General features: G+C 35.9%; 1 protein-coding gene across 1 annotated transcript in view; it reads right to left on the reverse strand.

Moving 5' to 3' along the window:
- Positions 1–2,475: 2,475 nt before the first annotated feature.
- Positions 2,476–18,284, reverse strand: part of SACS (sacsin molecular chaperone) — a 62,259-nt gene continuing 46,450 nt past the window's right edge. The window contains exon 10 of the mRNA XM_050333167.1: positions 2,476–16,544. Within this exon, the coding sequence (XP_050189124.1) occupies positions 4,984–16,544 (11,561 nt within the window). The 3' untranslated portion in view covers positions 2,476–4,983. The remainder of the gene's footprint in view (positions 16,545–18,284) is intronic.

The raw sequence follows: 18,284 nt of genomic DNA on the forward strand, positions 1-18,284 counted from the left end.
AGATTGTCTACTCTGCCAGCAATGGAAGCACAGCACTTCTAAGTTATGCTTAAGTTATATTTTAAGCTTTTGTTTTGGAGGCACATTTTCAAATGTCATTTGCCAGTTAACACAGAACAAGGGATTGAACTCAGGCTTTCCACGTATCACAAGAATAACCTAATCTCTAACTTCTGGGTGTTTGCCACTTCTGTTGCAACTTCTTACACTGCTGTTGTGCTGTTTCAGTTAACATTTTTACAGAACTGAGGTATACAGCTAGGACAGTAGTGTTACCCTGACTGGTAAACACTGCTAATGGCACCTCATTTAGACATTGCAATAACTACCGCCTTTCTTGTACAGATAAACCTTCTGGACTTGCCTTAGTTCTCAGGTGGATTTTGAGTAGTACTGAAAAATAAACAGGTCTGCTGTACCCTCAGTGCTGCCGCCACCCAAATAACCAACTTGCCCCTTTTCATTGCTAAAATTTCACTCTTCTTGTCATTGTGCTACAACGTTGACATCAGAAGTATTGTTACAGTATAGAAGTTGTGCACATCTTTTAAAGCACAGATGGAAACATCCTATCACTGAAGAACATTTTTTGGATCTTTTTTCTTTCAGATGTGGTTAGTGGAGAAACAAAATTTATGCTAAAATTACCACACTGTAATCAGGTAATGCTACAATCTCAATGGTTGTTAATCTCAATATAGTTCATATATCACTAAATTATCATTTCTGATATCTCCACATGTATGTCTTTCCCTTTCTCTTTAATACTTAAAAATTACTGTTTCTATTTGAATCAAACTTCAGTAAATAGTTACAGATTAACAGAAAATTATGGCACAGAGCAGTGTGAGTATGCAGATCTCTAATTTATTTGTAAAAGTATTATCCAAATGAAGAAGAGAAAAAAATCACTACTAGCATAGTGAATTGTATTTTTTGCATATTTACTCCCTCAAAAAGAGATTCTTGTAACTGGTTGCAATTGTTACACAGTGAAAAAATTATAGTAAAACTTCATTGGTGGTTGCCCAAACTCGATCCTTTTTGTTTCCATTTTACAGTCTTTTAGTGTTTACACTTGTCTATCTTTATATAGCTTTATGCAGAAGGAAATTGCAAGAATTGAAAACTGAATTCTTGAATAAACTTTATATATTTTGAAAAGTCTGCTTCTCCTTTTGTGTTCAAATGAAACACAGCTTAAAAAATGTTTTCATTTTTAAACAAAATTATCTTCCCAAGACTCTAAGAATGTGAAATGTACAGTATTTAAAAATATGAACAAAAATCTTGGTCCAAACTAAAAATGTACTTTGCAGAATTTAGAAAATGCTTTACAAGCATTTTTCATGGTTTCACTGGACATCTAGAATTCTTTGTCTTAATCAGTAGTAGGTAAAAGTAAACAAAAAATTACTCAAGTGGTACTGAACTAATACAGAAAACAAAGATAAACAGCTTTGATTAAAAACTCATTGACAAATCCCTTCATGTGACAAAAATTTATGTCTTCTTCAAATGGAAACATTTACTTTGGCTGTCAAGTTTAATTATTTTTGAACTATTACTTCTGCCTTTGTTCCATAAGGCCAATCCAACCTTTCTCAAACTGTTCAGATTCAGAAACAGAAAATCTCAAAGGTAGTACTATGCTCCTCTACTTTAATTGGAGCAATTGCAATAGATTTAATACAACCTTATTTAAAACAACCCATGTACCAAGTGAATGCAATTCTTATGGTCAAGTTTTTAAATCCTATTTTCCAAATCACCACAGTAACTTTATTGATGAGGATACAAGTAGAAATCATGCAAAACCGCATTTTTTACACAATAAACCATTTATTTTTCTTTTGGTAGTCAGATACACAAAAATCTATTTCCTTAACAAGAAAAAAAAAAGATATTTTTCTTGTCTATAATTGCTGAGGCAAGTGTTCAGTGTTTTTAGAATAACTGTGTATGCCATTGTTTGAGAGAAAACTTAAAGCTTCCACAGGAAGCTAGTAACAAGCCTGTCAAAGCTTCTTACAACTGCAGTTCCTTAGATTTAAGCTACTAAATGTATAGTTAAATCCGTTGCCTGTACTACTGATTTTTTTGCTGAACTTCTTATCTATAATCCTGGGAGACAAGACTGCTGAAGCTCCTTTTCCTAGATACAGTGCTGGTACCTGTGGAAGACAGGGCATATTCCTGAACAAAGAGACATTTTCTCTAATGTGAACTTGTGTAATGTGCAGAATTACTTGTCAAATACATTTTTGTGAAACCTACATGCTAATATTTACTTCTACAAGCCCTTACTAAGGAATCATCACATCCTAACTGTTCTAAAGCTTCCACACCCAACTTAGGCACGTTGCCAAGTCTCCCAGCTAAGCTAAAAGGAAGCAACAAGTAAGCATTTTATTTATGCATTTTTACTTTTAATCAAGAATTAAATGGCACTTATGAAATCAGTTTCTATCACAATATGGTTTCCTGGTCTCACAAGACCTCTTTATTTAGAGCAGTTGTTACAGTGAATTAAGCAAATAAGAAAAGAAACTAAGCGACTTTCAACTGACACTACTTTTGCCTTTCTGTCTGCATCTGTATGTAAGTTTTAGTTTCTATCCAGCTTCAATAATAGAATAAACCAATTTTTCTGTGTCATTCAGGTTTTCTTCCTCATCTTGGTTCAATATTTAAAATTGCTTCAGGCCATTAGCTTCCTAAGAACTGGGACCATTTTCCTTCTTATAGTGTCAGCACTTAAAATATACCCAAAATAAACAAAAATGATAACAAAATAGTTTAGTAGTTCTTCACAGCAAGTTTAACAGTTCATAAAAATAATACTGGTAAGGCAACATAAGTTGCTTATAAAACACAGCTACATACTTAAAAGATTTTCTTACTCAAAAGCTCACCTAAAAACAGGGAAGTGTTCATGGTGCTCCTGTTACTCTTTTTCATGCTGCCATGCTACCTTATGTTTTAGCTCCATTTAAAATGAAAAACATGAGAACTGTTTCCTTTTCAAGTATTTTGCTTATCCTCGATGCTATTCATCTGACCTACTGCACAAAGCAAGAACCACAAAGGAGTCTATTTTAAAAAACATAAGGAAATAACTAAACTGATTTGTTTCATGGCACACCAGGATTTGTGTTTTACTTACATGCTGTTTATTGCAAAAAATCAGCAGAATGCACAATTTGAGAAAATTGCAAACATTTGTCATTGCAAGAAAAAAGCACACTTCCTTTTCAATAGTATTTTAATATTTGTACAATTATTTAGAATTAATTGAAAAGAGATTGTGTAGTTACCTATAGAAAAGAAAGTTTGAAATAATAGGTAAATTTAGCCTACTTTATAAAACCAAAACACATCGGACTGAAATATATGTTTGCATTTTTCTTTATTAAAATTATGGCACTTAATATTTATTAGCAGAAGTAACAATAGGGCTCCACAATCAGAAGCAGTATCATTTTCCAAACATCATATTTGTTCGAGAACGAGCCCTTATAATTTACTCAAAACTAAAGGAGTCTCCATCACAATTTTTTATTTTTGGATTAAAACACTATCACAGCTGTATCAGCCCTGCAAGCTTGTTGTTGTTTATTTTCCTTCGTATTCTTTAAGTTGAATTGCAGTTTCACTGTGCTGTCAAGTAGACAACTGTAATAGCATGTCATTGGAAAATGTGTAACATTTACATTTAACGTGGTTGATCCAGCAAAGAAAAATCCTTCCATTTAGCATTATCCTTCCATTATTTATTTATTTTTTTAAATTTTTTTTACAAAAACCTAATGTTGAACATATTGCATGACATTACCAGAAGTATTAAAAACTATAAAAGAAAGAGTGTGAACTAAAAATCAGATTTCTCTATGGCTGTAGTGAATAATAATAAAAAAAAAAAAGCATTACATTGCAGCACCTTTAAACATGTAACAAAAAACAGTGCTCTGTGTACACCAAAAATGGGTTACTGAGTTGTACTGTTATCAATGTTTGTTCGTGGAAAAATATATATATATGTACACACACAAAGGCACACACATGGGGAGCAAAAAAAAAAACTCAAGCATTAAACATCTGAAAACTGAATTTTGGTGTTCAAAAAACAAAGAAATCATAAAACACCATATAATAATCTTCACAGGTTTTATATCATCCACATGCATTTTTCATTAAACAAAAGATGACAACCTCTAGAAAAAAAAAAGTAAATTAAATACTTCATTATTTTATAATAAGGTAAATGCAATCAATGCATGACATGACACTGCATATTAAATCAAGTATCATTATTCAGTATTAAAATAACTGTACCAGTTTACCAGTACTAAACTATCCTTTAAATGTTTGCAATGTGATGCTGCAGCAAATTTATAATCAGATCCAGCTGATAAGGGTATTACTGTGAGTGGCATGAATGTCCACAGAACACAAAAGAATACAGAAATGCTTTGGAGCAATATCTCCAAAGTTATTTTAACTTCCATCCCATCTCCCATTTCATTGTATGTCCAGTCTTAAGATTAATACATTGAAAACTGACATTAGCCTTTCAGAAACAGTATATTAAATGAAATAAATCTAATAAGAAGTTACAATTACAGGCTTCATCTAACAGAAAGCTAAGCTTTGGTTATATAAAGTGCAGTTCAATAATATGCCAATTAATCACAATGTTGTATATACAGTAAATTTCTGCAGCTCGATTTCCTTGCAAATTCTGAAAAATATTCATGTTTTACAGTTTGCTTAACAGCCGGCTCAGTTAAGAAAAAGATCCCATTTAAATAAATTTAAATTCAAGGTACTTCAGTACCATACACCTCTTTGCACTACGCTTATAAATCACTTGGCAACATGTAACTTCTTGGACAATCCATAATCTGTACAATTGCATTTGTAACCCATCACATGAAACACCTAAGCTCTTGACAAAACAGTTACCTAACCTCTTCAAATAATTTACACTTTTTGTTGTATGAAGTTTTCAAGTTTTATTATGATACAAGCAGTACATTCCATCACTCTCATTGCAACTTCTGAAGTAAACCTGTCATTGGGAATCTGTGGAAAAGGAAGCAAGTCAGGATACCTAGTTTTTAAGCTATCTACTCCATAAGCCTCCAATGTCTGAACATCATTTGTAAGCCCTTCAAGTTGCTGACTGTACTCCTCTATTTTTTGTGCGAGGGCTGCTGGTTTTACGTCTTTGTCTGACTTGCCTTTCACAGCGTAGTCAGCTGCAATCAATGCTAGTTTAGTAGAAAGGTAGCATTTAAAGCATACCCATTCATTGGCGTTTTTATGAAGGTCATTTCGTGCAGCTGAAAAGTTAGCTCGGGCCTGCCTAAGCCACCGCCGTGCCTCCACAGGATTGCCAACAGACCTGAACGTAGGTGGGACAAAAAAGCGTTGCGAGTAAGATGGCCCCGTGGAAGAAGGAGACTTTTCTTTATACTGTTGCCTTTCAGATTTGTGGCTCGTTGCTTCCTGATTCCATGAAGTGTAAAATCTCTGAAATGAAAATTTGTCTGACTGAAATCGAGAAGCAGAGGATGAAAATGGTCTTCTTGAGGCTCTATCCATATTTTGATCCATAAAGGCCTGTTTTTCCATCCTGTTAATCTCATTCTGTAAATGTTTGAAAACTTCATTAGCTATATCAAGATTCTCTGCATTTTTATCTGGATGCCATTTCAGATACAGCCTCCTAATAATCTTCTTTCTTTCAGATTCCGGAAGCTTCCAAGCCTGTTCAATCACAGATGTCACTTCTCTTAATATTTCTGGCAATGAATTTGACTTCATCTTTTTTGGAGAGTGATGTTTTGAGGACATTGTTTTGTGCGTCTCTCTACCGGTGAAGAGAGGTGGAATTGCCCTCGGTCCATGTGCTGGAAATTCTGTAGGACTGGTTGGGGTAGAAGGTGTACTATCCCTGCCTTGAGAACTTTCCTCAGGCCTGGAAAATTTGTACAAGTCAAGAGAGCTCACAATTTTATATTCACTATATCCAATATCAATCTGGTAAATCTTCCCTAGAAAACTAGGACTTTCATCATCTTCTCTTTCTACTTCTTGTACAATGATTGCATAGGTGTAAGTTGGCTGATATGATCCATATATATCACCACCTTCAGAATCAACAAGGTAACCAACATATTCACCAGGATAAAACACATTCATTGGATCCATAAGAAGTGTATAGTGAATTTCAGCTGGTATAGGAGTGCCAGGTGTTGGTAGTTCTAGTTTTGATGGCTCAGAAGAGTCATACTTCACTCCTAAACTGTCAAGCTTCTCACTGATCCGATAAATGTCATTACAACCCAGCATGGCAATTAAATATGAGGTATCAGAAATCAAGTTGTCAGTTGCAGATTTTAAGGTCATGGCTAACGCTAAGAGAAAATTTATGTCTTTGCTGTCAGAATGCTGTATGTAAAGCAATATCACTGCATTTCCATATCTCTTCAAGAAAGCAAATGTTTCACTTTTGCTGTGGGGAATAGGAGCAAACCCTTTAACTCTTAACGTTGTTTGCAACTTCTCAAAACAGGAAACTTTCAAACCTTCTCGCAAAGCTTTGCAAAGTCTTACTGCTTTTTCTTCATTTGCTAGAAAAGCATTGTCATTTTCATGCTTCATAATCCTAATAAGTCCTGTGATAAACTGTTCTGAAGACAACAGTAACTGTAACCTTCCTTGCAAAGAACATAATGCTCCAAACTGACAAATTTTGGGAGACTCCTCATCCAAGTGTTCTTCAAGAATACTGCTAAGTAAGCGGGGCCTCAATTTCTGAGGGAATAACATTATCAATTTAGTGTGAAAACCATGGTCTTTGCCTAAGTAACACTGGCTAAGATCAACAAGCATCTGCACACCAATGTTACCTTGGATTCTGCTTTTGTAGTGGGGTGCATCATCAAAAACTAAGATACTAGACTTTACCAACCTACCATCTTGACTGGGAAGGTAAAGGGCAAAATCCCTCATATTCTCAAGGTCATTCCTGACCTTTACAGAATCATTCTGAAGGCTTTTGAATAGGCCTGAAACTACTCTTTTAACTGTGCGCATTTCATTAGGATCCAATTGTTTTCCCTCTGAGCTCTTATATATGCGTCCTAGAACTTCAACATACTGCTTTGTTGAAATAATATCTTCAGTACCCAAATGTTTAAATAACTGATGGAAAGTACCAAGCTCTAGAGGAAGTTTGTAAAGATAAGGTTTAAAATCAGATTCATACTCAAGGTTTATTACCACCTCTTCAGGCTTAAGGAGCTTCCAACCTTCTTCCACCATTACAAAAGAAACTCCTCGAAGCTGAAAGCGGAATTCCCTCTTCTCTGTACTAAGAAATTCGTAAATGCTTCTTAAGACCTTGGCCCTAGTTTTCACCATGTCCTCATCCAAAGTTGTTATATTGCATATGTTCCTGCAGTTATTGATAACTTTGTCCAGAGGAGGGTCCAAATTAACATTCAGCATGGTTAAAACTTGCTCAAGTTGTTCTTGTGCACCAAGACTACTTCCCTCTTGCTCTTTGATGCTTAAAGGTGTTGCTTTCTCAGGAAGAATGGGACATGACGTCCACAGCAACTGCAACACATCAGTCTGTTTGAATTTAGGATTCACCTGTGCCCCATTGAATCGTATAAGCGGAAGTGTCCCATTAACTTCTTGATACTGGGGATGAAATCTAACAAATTCTGCTGGAGCTCGTTCAGGGCACAGAAAAGGAATTAATGACAATTCTTTCAGAAAATTTCCTGAAAAAAGGTCAGTTCTTTCTTGGAATATGTGATGAAGGAGGACATCAACAGTATTCTGAAGTGTTTCTTTAGACCAGTTTTCTGTATTTGCTCGCATGCTGATTTCCTTAGCAAACTGTAGTAACTGCTGTTGTGAAATGACGAATTTCAATCCAATATATCGTAGAAAAGTTACCCATGATGGAAGGAATCCAGCTTGATTTTTTGGTTTTGTAAGTTGCTCTAGCTTCTTAAAAAAATCTTGAGGTATGAAGAATTTTTCAGGAAGCATAACTTCAAAGACTTCCACAGTCCTGTCGTAAAAATACTTTGCAGGCTTTAACCTATTGCTTGCATCATGAATGATCAAAATGCTTTCAAGCTTTTCAAACAGCTGTTCTTTCATTTCTGAAGCTTCTTCAATGCTAGTTAGCCTATTCTTTAAATAGATCAAATGTTCTAATTTTGCATCATAAGACAGACTTTCAATTTTTGGCAAAAGATGTTTCAGGTACACTTCAAGATCATCCACGGAGACACAGCCAAGCATAGTATACAAATCTTTCAAATGAACCTTCTCTTCAAGAAAAGCTGATGAAGCTGACTGTGTCCATCTGTCTACTTCTACTGATGGGATGCTTTTTGTGAGGACGTAACACGTCCCATATTTTGAAATGCTGATGTATCGGCCACTAATGGATTTGTAACATGGAAGAGACTTTAAAATTTTAATGTCATCCTGAGATGTCAAATGACATAAGTTGCAATTGAAGTACATTAAAAGAGCCTCAAAGTCACTTTCTGCTAACTTTTCAGTCTTAAAAGTTGATGTCTGTACCATATATTGTATGGCTTTCAGAATGCTTGAAGGATTATCTATATTTGCTGTACGTCCTGACAACAAAGGCACTAAAGCACTGTCTTTAGAGCAAATTTTGTTCAATGCCAGCTGAATACAGCCTGTTTTCATCAAAGCATGGAAGACTTTATCACTTTGAGCATTTGGAAAAACAGCTATGTGCATAATGCTGAGAGGCAGTAAAACATCGCACTCTGGCACAACAAGGTGATTGGCTGAGACAGTAAACTTTACACCTGGGAGCAAAGTCCAGTCCTTCAGAGTGTCAACAACACCATCAAATTTTGCTTGCATATCTTCTTGCTCTTCCTTAACATTTATAGACTCACTGATAAAATGCCAGGCACTTTTAAGCCAAGATTCACTTGCAAAGTTTTCCTTCCATTTCATACAATTTCTAGTTTTATATTCTCTAGGCAACACAGATGATAACAATTCAGCAAAACTTCTGATATCAAAGACTTTTGCTACTTCACTGCTAAGTAGAATATTGTTGTATCTCAAATACAATGTGTTCATAAAGAGATCCTTGCGAGATGGAATCAGTTCATGGTATGTTGTCAAGAACTTCGGTCGCTTTGAATCAAAAACTTGCAAAACATTGTCAAGAGTAAGAAGGAGCGGCAAACCCTCAATTTGGATTTCATTTTCTTCTGTATCTTTAAAACAGTAGTCAACCAGGAGTTTTAGACTATGGAAGAGTTTCAAATTTGTCTGCTGAAGACGACAGGGTAACTTTCCAATGTGGCAGTTAGAGTCTGGAAAAGAAAATGTCATCAAAAATAACCGGACATCAGCAGGTGTCACATAGGTGACAGGAATATCTGCATCTACCAAACAATGGTAAAGATTTGCAGTCTCATCACAGTTATATACCAAATTAAATCCAATTTCTAAGAGTAGATGCTTGAGTCTGTAAACATTTTCAGCCACTGTCTTCCGTGTTGTGATGTTGTATTCTGTATTTTTGAGGTTCTGCAATTCATCTTGTAGCAAATTGTCAAAGAATGGCCTGCCTTTGTTCACAGTAGACATGTTAACCCACGTGATGATAACAGCAGAATGCAAATCAGAACCATCAACATTTGGAGCTCTCATAACAGGTAAAAGACGCTTCAAATCTTCATAAATGCAACTGTAAACTGCTTTCACTAAACAATACCAATCTGGCTGAATATCAAGTCTATTAACTGGAAAAAAGGATAAAAACTTTTTTAAAGTGTCTTTCACAGCATGAATAGGTGTGTTTTGCAGCACTGATACTGTAGGATCAGTACCTGGAAAATATCGTTTCTTCAGCTGAATCACCAGTTCAACATAGGCCGGTGCTATCAGCGCTGTCATTAGACTACTATTCCAGTCACTTCTTACTCCAACACCGTTATCATCACGCCACAGGTTTCTTCTTGCAGAATCCAGAGCAAAGTGTCCATTCACATGAAAAGGTAATCCAGTTTCTAATGATAAGGGTAAGAAACAGAATGCTCTGTGGGGTTTTTTGTAATTATGAGTAATGCAAGCTGCTACTCCACCACGAGGAAAAAGTGTAATATCCTCATTCTTGTGGGCTGAAACCACACTTTTGGATACCTTTTCCATGGCAGAAAAGCCTGACCGGTTACAAATTAACCAAGTTGTAAGATTTCCTTCAGAGTCTTCAGTATCCATTGTGTAAGTAATCTGTTGCACAGGTATTTCACTTAGCTGCTTTTTCTTAGTTACACTGTCAATCACAGAGGCATGGAATTGCTTTCGTTTCAGTCTGTCTCCATCAGTGATTTTGCCTTGTACAGAATAAAGCACATTCAGTGCTCCGGTCGCTTTTTCTATCTCACAAATAGAAATTTTTTCCATATGGTTCAAAAACATTAAGAGTTCCGCTCCATCTGTACGCAGCTTATCTAAAAGATTTTGGACCATTCTATCTGAGCATGGAACTGAGGAAATTTCTGATACTTTCGCCATTTCTCCATTTCGAAGAGGAAACCTAAACATTGTACAATTATCCAGTTTAAAGTGATCTCCTAAGTAGAGGTCCAGTACATCTGAGAACTGTGTTCTGAAATCTGCATCTAAATCTCTAAACATGCGGCCAGGACTTGTTGATGTTGAACCTGGTGCATATCTTGCATGAGGATCAAAAATACAAAGTATATCATTGCCAGACAGGAAAGATGGGCAATCAGTAATATGGTAAACAGAATTGAAACCTATACCATATTGTCCAGTTTTACAGGGATTTCCTACTTTTGTACCTTTTCCAAGGTTCTGAATTCCCCGAATATCATCTTCTGTAAAAGGCTGATTGTTGTAAACACACAGTGCTGGTCCTTGAAGTGGTGCCCATTTCTCATCAAATATTCTATCAGCTGGATGCTGTCTAGGATCAAACACAAAACAGATCTCTGTAGCTTTTGCATCATCTGCATTCTGAAGGAGTTCTTTCAGCATTTCCTTTTCTGAAGGGTATGCATTCAGAATGCTTTTAATTCTACTTGTCAATTTCTCTTTCTGACCAAATTCTGTTCCAAGGGTAGTAAAACAGATATTTGATGCGTATCTTTCTAAAGCTTTATGGCGTTTTGGTATTGCTCCAAGCTTCACTGCAACTTCTCTTGGAATATCGCCATGACAATATTTAACAGTTGTGTCTTTAACTTTAATCCATGGACAGTCATTGTAACACAAAGATTTTGCAGGCAGAAGTGCAAGACGAGTATCCGGCAACAAAATATCACCATACTTTTTCTCACAAAATTCCTGCTTCTTCTCTCTGATGAGGCCCCATATTCCTTCACTAATTATTCTCCTACAGAGCTGAAAGTTGTCTTCGGTTAGTTGTTTGGTCCCTCTTTCCTGATTTATTAATTCTAGCACTGCAGCAAAATCTTCAACTGTAAAAGCCTGTCTTACACCCACACCTTCAAACAGCTCACGGAAACTATTTTTATATTTGTTAGGCAACTGATAGAGATACGGTGCTGCTTCAAAATTCAAATGAAAAGACACTTTTTTTGGATCAGCATACACATTCTCAACCAAAATAAAACTACAGTTTGTCAGCTGTTCAATTATCATGGCTTTTGTTGATTCACTCTCTAACATTGCCTCATGTAGATATTTGTAACAAGCATTAGTGATATTTTCTTGATATAGTGTGATTCCATCAAATGACTTTGCAACTTCTTCTAACTGATTTATGACTAAATCAACAGGTGGTTTCTTCAGTAAACCCAAAAATTCTTTGACAGCTAATGACAAAGCACCACAACCTTTAAATGAGTGGGAATTTTCATTAAGAATTGGTTGTGTGAGGCAAACTATATCCTGATGATCAGCAGTGAAAAGATCAGTTGCTGAAAACATCGCTTCAGGCTGAAAATCACTGCCTTTCCAGTGCAGTGAGAAGCCTGCTGGTTTGCTAAGGAAAGGCAGGAAAGGGATGGTTTGACATTTTGCAGCAAATTCTTTAGCTCTAGGATCTCTAGATTTTAGTTTTTCATCAATAAGACTCAGTATAATACTGCTTCTGAGACAAGCTGCAGCATGATCAGTCTTGTTAATTTCGGCTACAGACTCAGCACGTTCTATTAGATCTTCCCACAAAATATCATCTTTAGCCATTCCCAACTGAACGAGTTTAACCAAAATAACAGGGTTTAGATAATCCTGAGTAGTACCATAAGGAAATCTTCCATCTTCAGCATCATACAACTTAGCAACTCTTCCTTCAGGATGGATCAGTCTTGATGGTGTAACTAATGAATGTCCATTCAATGAACAGGGAATACATGGAGTAGCACGAAGAATTCCTGAGAATTCCTCAACTTTTTCATTGAGAACGTAACGCATCAAAGGATCACGCAGCTCTGCATCAATCTCCTGAACATTAGGGAAAAATACCTCAGAAAAGAACTGTTTCTCAGTGAAGGTGTTCTCCAATAATATATATTTGCATCCTGCTTCTTCAAATCCTGTCTTTACCCAGGATGGGAGATCTACAGCACACAGATTTTTGGAACCAGTTTTTTTAAGGTACTTCAGAAAGATCTTAAAGGCTGACGGCCCAACATCTGGCCGCTTCAGAATAGAGTCATCTAAAAACCTTACATTCTTCATGGAAACCCAAGACAAACCATCAGAAAACACTTTGATTCCTTCTTTGTTTTTCATATGAGCTATGTCTTCATAAAACCCTTGACAAATAACAGAAAAATCATCATGAACTGAATCGGGATCTGGCCACACTGCACAGTAACTGTAGTCAACTAGCTCACCATTGATCGCCATGTCACGTAAAACACAAAGGGCTTCTATGTAGGCTTTTACTATAACATGCCTCATGAATACTGTATTCCATCTCCCTTTCGTGTCTGTTTTCCAGATCTCTTTCCGATTTGAAGTAACTGCAAAGCAGCCATTTATATGAAGAGGTAAGCCTGTTTTTATTCGCAGAGGTAAATAGCAGAATACTTCACCTATGGTGTTGCAATTAGGTTTCACAACCCACTTTTGATCCTGGGTTTCAGACAGCAACACTCCTACACCACCACAGGGAACTAGACCTAGTCTTCGCCCACTTTCATGTAAAGAAAATTTCAAAGCATCTCCAACATCCATGCAAGAACATATAAGCCACGTTGTTGAATCTACTGTTTTCTGTGGCAATTCATCAGCTGATCTTTTCACCTGTCCTGATTTAGCCATCTCAAAGAAAGAAGCTGGATCCTCTTCAGTTCCTCTGAAAAGTGGAGACTGTAAATCAGCAATTCGCCTAAATACATGATGAAATTCTTCTACTACTATCTGTAAGATACATGATGACTTTGGTGTTTCAGTGGGAAGCTTCTTGTTACTGCTGCTGCAGACCTTCATGAGTTTAGCCGCTTCCTTTAAAACACTTACATTTGGTGCAGTCAAGGCTTTAGAAGAACACAGATTTTTTCTGATAGTGACAACATCTTGTGCCACACCAGGATCATCTGCTTCGATTTTCAAGTATTTCAAAACCATTGAATTTACACTCTGAGCAAATATTATCAGTCTGTGACCACAAATGCTAAATTCATCCACAAGAGAGTAAATGTCTGCTGTATTGTAAGATGTACTGCTCACTTCACTCACTTTAGCTTCCTGCTGAGTCCTAAAGGACAGCCTGAAAAGTGTTCCTTTGTAGCTGTAGGGAGATTCTACTGTCAGTGGTAGCTGGCAACCAAAAACCCCAATAAATGGCTTAAACTGATTTGGAAATTTTCGCAGTCTCTTCTGTTGTTTACTCCAATTGATTTTGATCCCTGGGTTAGATTTATCTCTGATGTGCTTACTTATATGGTTGACATTTGGGTCAAACATAATCATGAACTCACGGCTCAAAATAATAGGAACATCAGTGATATGATAAACAGAATTGAATCCCAGTCCAAATTTTCCTACTTTGTCAACTTCACTCCTTTTTAAAGACTCTCCTAATCGAGTTATATTTAGGAAATCAGAGTCGGAAAACTCAGAATTATTGAATGACCACAAAGCTGGACCATGACATGCTGCCATTCCTGGATCCAAAAGATTCTCTCTTATATCCATATTTCGCCTCATGTCAATCAGGAAATTACATTCCGTTGCACTAGCATCATCAGCATTTTGAAGAAGCTCTTTAAAGATATCTGAAATGGAAGGGTATTCTTCCAAAATGTTTTTAATTCTTACAGTCAGAGGCTCTCTTTGCCCAGATTGCTCAAATCCCATATTTTCTGGATTAATTAGTCTTGTGCTAAGGCATGGGACATTTAACCACTCAGCAGTTTTCATTGGTATGTCTTCATGCACCAAAATTATTGGTTCAACAGAATCTTCAAGCAAATCATTTAAGTCATCAACTTTGATGTCACAGTAACAGCACTCATGAATTGGCCTCATTGCAAGTTTATAAGGAAGTTTGCCACTGTATAGCGGCATGGGTGTGTGCAGACTTGCAGGAATCTGATTGCTGTACAGCCATCTTATGATGCTCAACATAATGTGAAGACTTTGTTTACTCTCTTGTTCTGAGAGAGACTGCTCGCTCTTTAGATATATTTTCTGAATGACCATAGAAACGTGGTCTGGTGTTAACTCCTCAATTGAACCACAACATTTAAATAACTGGTGGAACTTTGCCATAGTTTTTGGCACATAATGCAGATAAGGTTGGAGATCAAGATCAGGCACTGACTTTATTACTGCTTGCGTGAGGGAACAAAAGGTTTTACCTGTCCAAACCCAGGGAAATTTCAGGGCTTTAAAAGCTTCTTTGCCCTCTTCTAGATGATCATGCATAAATCCATAAATCTCAAGCAAGATATGCTGAAATTGATAATAGTCCTCATCACTGAAGGTTTTAGAACTATGCCAATCAACAACCACCTTGAAATGTTTCAAGACTGCTTTTATGCTGGGCTTGGTGGGGATGCCAAGTGCTTTTTCTATATCCAACAGTACATTTTCCACAAGAGGAACTGAGGAACCAACTAAAATTGCGTGCGATAGATCACACATTTCTGGTGGTGAACAGAGATTACACTGATCTCCTTTCCAAACTAAGGATCCGGGATAATTTGGAGGCCTTTCCTTACATGCAGGAATCCATTTTATCTTTTTCATTGCAGCTTTTGTTTCAGATGAGTGAAGCAGCATATGGTTTTTGTTCAAAATCATCAAGAGAGTTTTAGCTTTTCTTAACAGTAAATCATGATTGGTGTTAGAGTTAGCATGCAAATTTTCAATTTTTTTTGCCACTCTCAATATATCACTTTCCTCAAGATTGGCTTCATTTTTTAAGCCTATTTGTCTCAGTGAATGAAGAATATCTGATGATGTAAAAATAACAGGGGGGAAGCAAATTTCCTCCTCAGCATAAAACAAATGTTGCAGAAGTTCTACCTCAGGATCAAAAAGTTCATTTGCTGACATTATCTTTTCTGGTGAAATCTTAATAAACTTTAGTGGTGTCAGCCAATCTATCACATCTGTGCTCTCATTTTTAAGAAAAGTCAGATTTTCAAGAACCCATTGCATTATCTGTGTTGTTTCATCATGTGAATAAAAATCACTTCTTATGTCTTCTATAACAAACTTCAAGCAATCTGTGCTTTTTAGCTGTTCTATTTTCAGCAGATTAGCTAAGCGAATAGTTGCTTCATCACTGCTGTCAATTACTGGAATGGAAAATCTTAGACCAGGAGGAATTTTGGCAGTGTGGTGTAATACCTTACTACCTTTCAGTCCTGTAAAAACAGGGACACTTTCATCAGACGATTTCTCAATTTTTTTAAATATTAGCAATTCCTGAATAATTCTTTTCTCTTTTTCACTTGCATCCGTTAAACTAGCTAAGAATGCCCTAAGAGCATCTTTATGTGTTGGTGGAAATGACGCAACCTGATTGCATAGTTTCTGTAAGGACATTTTTTCCATTATTTGTAAAACAGCATTTGGCAATGGTGGATGCACATATTTTTTTATAAGTGGATGTTGAATAGAAATATCCAGTTTCTTAAGTACAACTCCACCAACTTTCTGAATAATATCAGCTATATATTCTGGGAGCTGAGTCTCAGATTCGTCTTCCAGAACAATAGGTGAGGGGTTCCTAAATCTAACCAGTTCCAGTGATGTTTGATTTTCCTCCAGCAGTGTCTTGGGGATAAGCGGCATTTCATCAAACACACTCAAGTCATCAGAAAAATGTATATAGAGATTCTTCCAGACCATCTTAAGCCAGGAGACTGATGGGTGCTTTTTCTCTTCCAAACCTGGATACCACTGTACCACCACATCTCTCCCAGGCCACACACTGTTCATAACTTCTTTAATGAGTCGGGCAAATCTCTCTGGGTTCAGAAGCTGCAGTTGGGTGCATGGTCTCCCTGAAAATATAGCAAAAGGGCAAAGCTGTGAAAATCACAGAGCAGAGTTAAATAACAAAGTGCTTCAGGGGGAAGAAGAAAAAGGAAAATAAGTTAAAAAAAAACAAAACCAAAACGAAAACTAACTTGTGCCCTACCTTTTTGTGGAAAAAACCCTGTTTGTTAAATAGGACTGCAAATACCACCTTCCTTTGCTTTCAGGAGTTAATTAAAAGCAAATACATTCCATATTAGCGTAAAAATATTTAAAAATTGAAAATTATCAGTATGTTATTACATTTGTTAGTTTAACACAAAAGTTTTCAGGCATACACAGCAACTAGAGATTTAGTACTGAAGTTGAAGCTTCAAACATTTTTTTGTTTGGTAAATAAAAAATCATTATTTGCCTATAATTGCAAATGTTTGAATAAGATTTGAAAGATTATTTATTAGGTATAGCAAAGACTGGCTCAGGTGCAGCTGATCTTACACTAAAACTTACAGGAACCTAGACTCAGTTGTGCAGGAAGTGCTGAAACTAAGTTTAGATGTATAAGCTTTTATTCCTATTATCAAAGTCTTCACTAAAACAAATACATCTTTACATTCCTGCCTTAATCATCATTAGAATATCTTATACTTAAAAACTACTATAAATAAATAAATATATAAAAATACCACTACCTCCTGACAACATCAGAAATCAGAAATAGGCACAAGACATCTATTTGAATTTCAGACTTCGTCCATCTAGATAACACTGCCATTTCTTTAAAAGCAACAGTCCAAATAAAGATTAAGATCAATTATAGACATCCTTCAGAAAAGTAGTTTTTTCCTTTTACTTCATGCCCACAAAGCTATAAATTCTGTTAGTTCTATTGAACAGAAAGTACAGGCAACACATCAGCCCTGTGAAAATGAGGAAAACTTGCAGAAGCGGCCCAAGAAGATAAGAATCTACTTTAAATCTAAATGCCTTTTATTTGAGGAGTTTAAAATACTGTTTTATAAACTACACATGTGATCTTGAAATACTGGAAATCTTCCTGTATGTGAATTTATTAAAAGAAATATGTAAATAAACAAATGAAAACATTGGTAATTTCCATGTAACATAACTGTAAGGTTTTCTTCATCAATATGCATTTTCCCCTCCACTGTATTTAGAACTCTTTTTATAATTATCTTTGATTGCTATCTCTTGGCAGCTCTATTTGACAAGTTTTGTTTACAAGAAAGCTGGGATAATGAGAATAGCTAATCACCAAATTCACACAAATATCAAGCTTCAATCCAAACCAGTTCATCTTCAGTTAATAACCATACCTGAAAATCCCCAGAGAAGCTGTTGGGCTAGAATATAATCAAATCCATTTTTAGAAAACATCCTGTGAGCTACACATTAACACACTAAATATACAAACAGTTATTAACTCGAAAAATAAAGTACACATTTTAGGAGATTAAAAATTAGAATCTACTTAAAAGCTAAACCTAAACCCTTTATTTGAGAACAGAAGTTTAAAATAATGTTTTAAAAACTACACATGTGATCTTAAAATACTGGAAAAAACATGCCTAAAACCCCTCTAATACTTATTATTTGCAACAGACAACTTCTATGGTAGTGCAGTTGTATGTCACAATTATGCAAAATAATAGAATGAAGAATAATTTAGGAGCACATAGAATGAAGAGAAAAGTAGGTCACTAAAATCTTGCAAAGGATTAACTAAAAGTATTTAAGAACTTCTG

This window comes from Myiozetetes cayanensis, unplaced genomic scaffold, assembly GCF_022539395.1.
Source record: "Myiozetetes cayanensis isolate MyiCay16 unplaced genomic scaffold, myiCay2020 scf5-8, whole genome shotgun sequence".
Taxonomy (NCBI): Eukaryota; Metazoa; Chordata; class Aves; order Passeriformes; family Tyrannidae; genus Myiozetetes; species Myiozetetes cayanensis.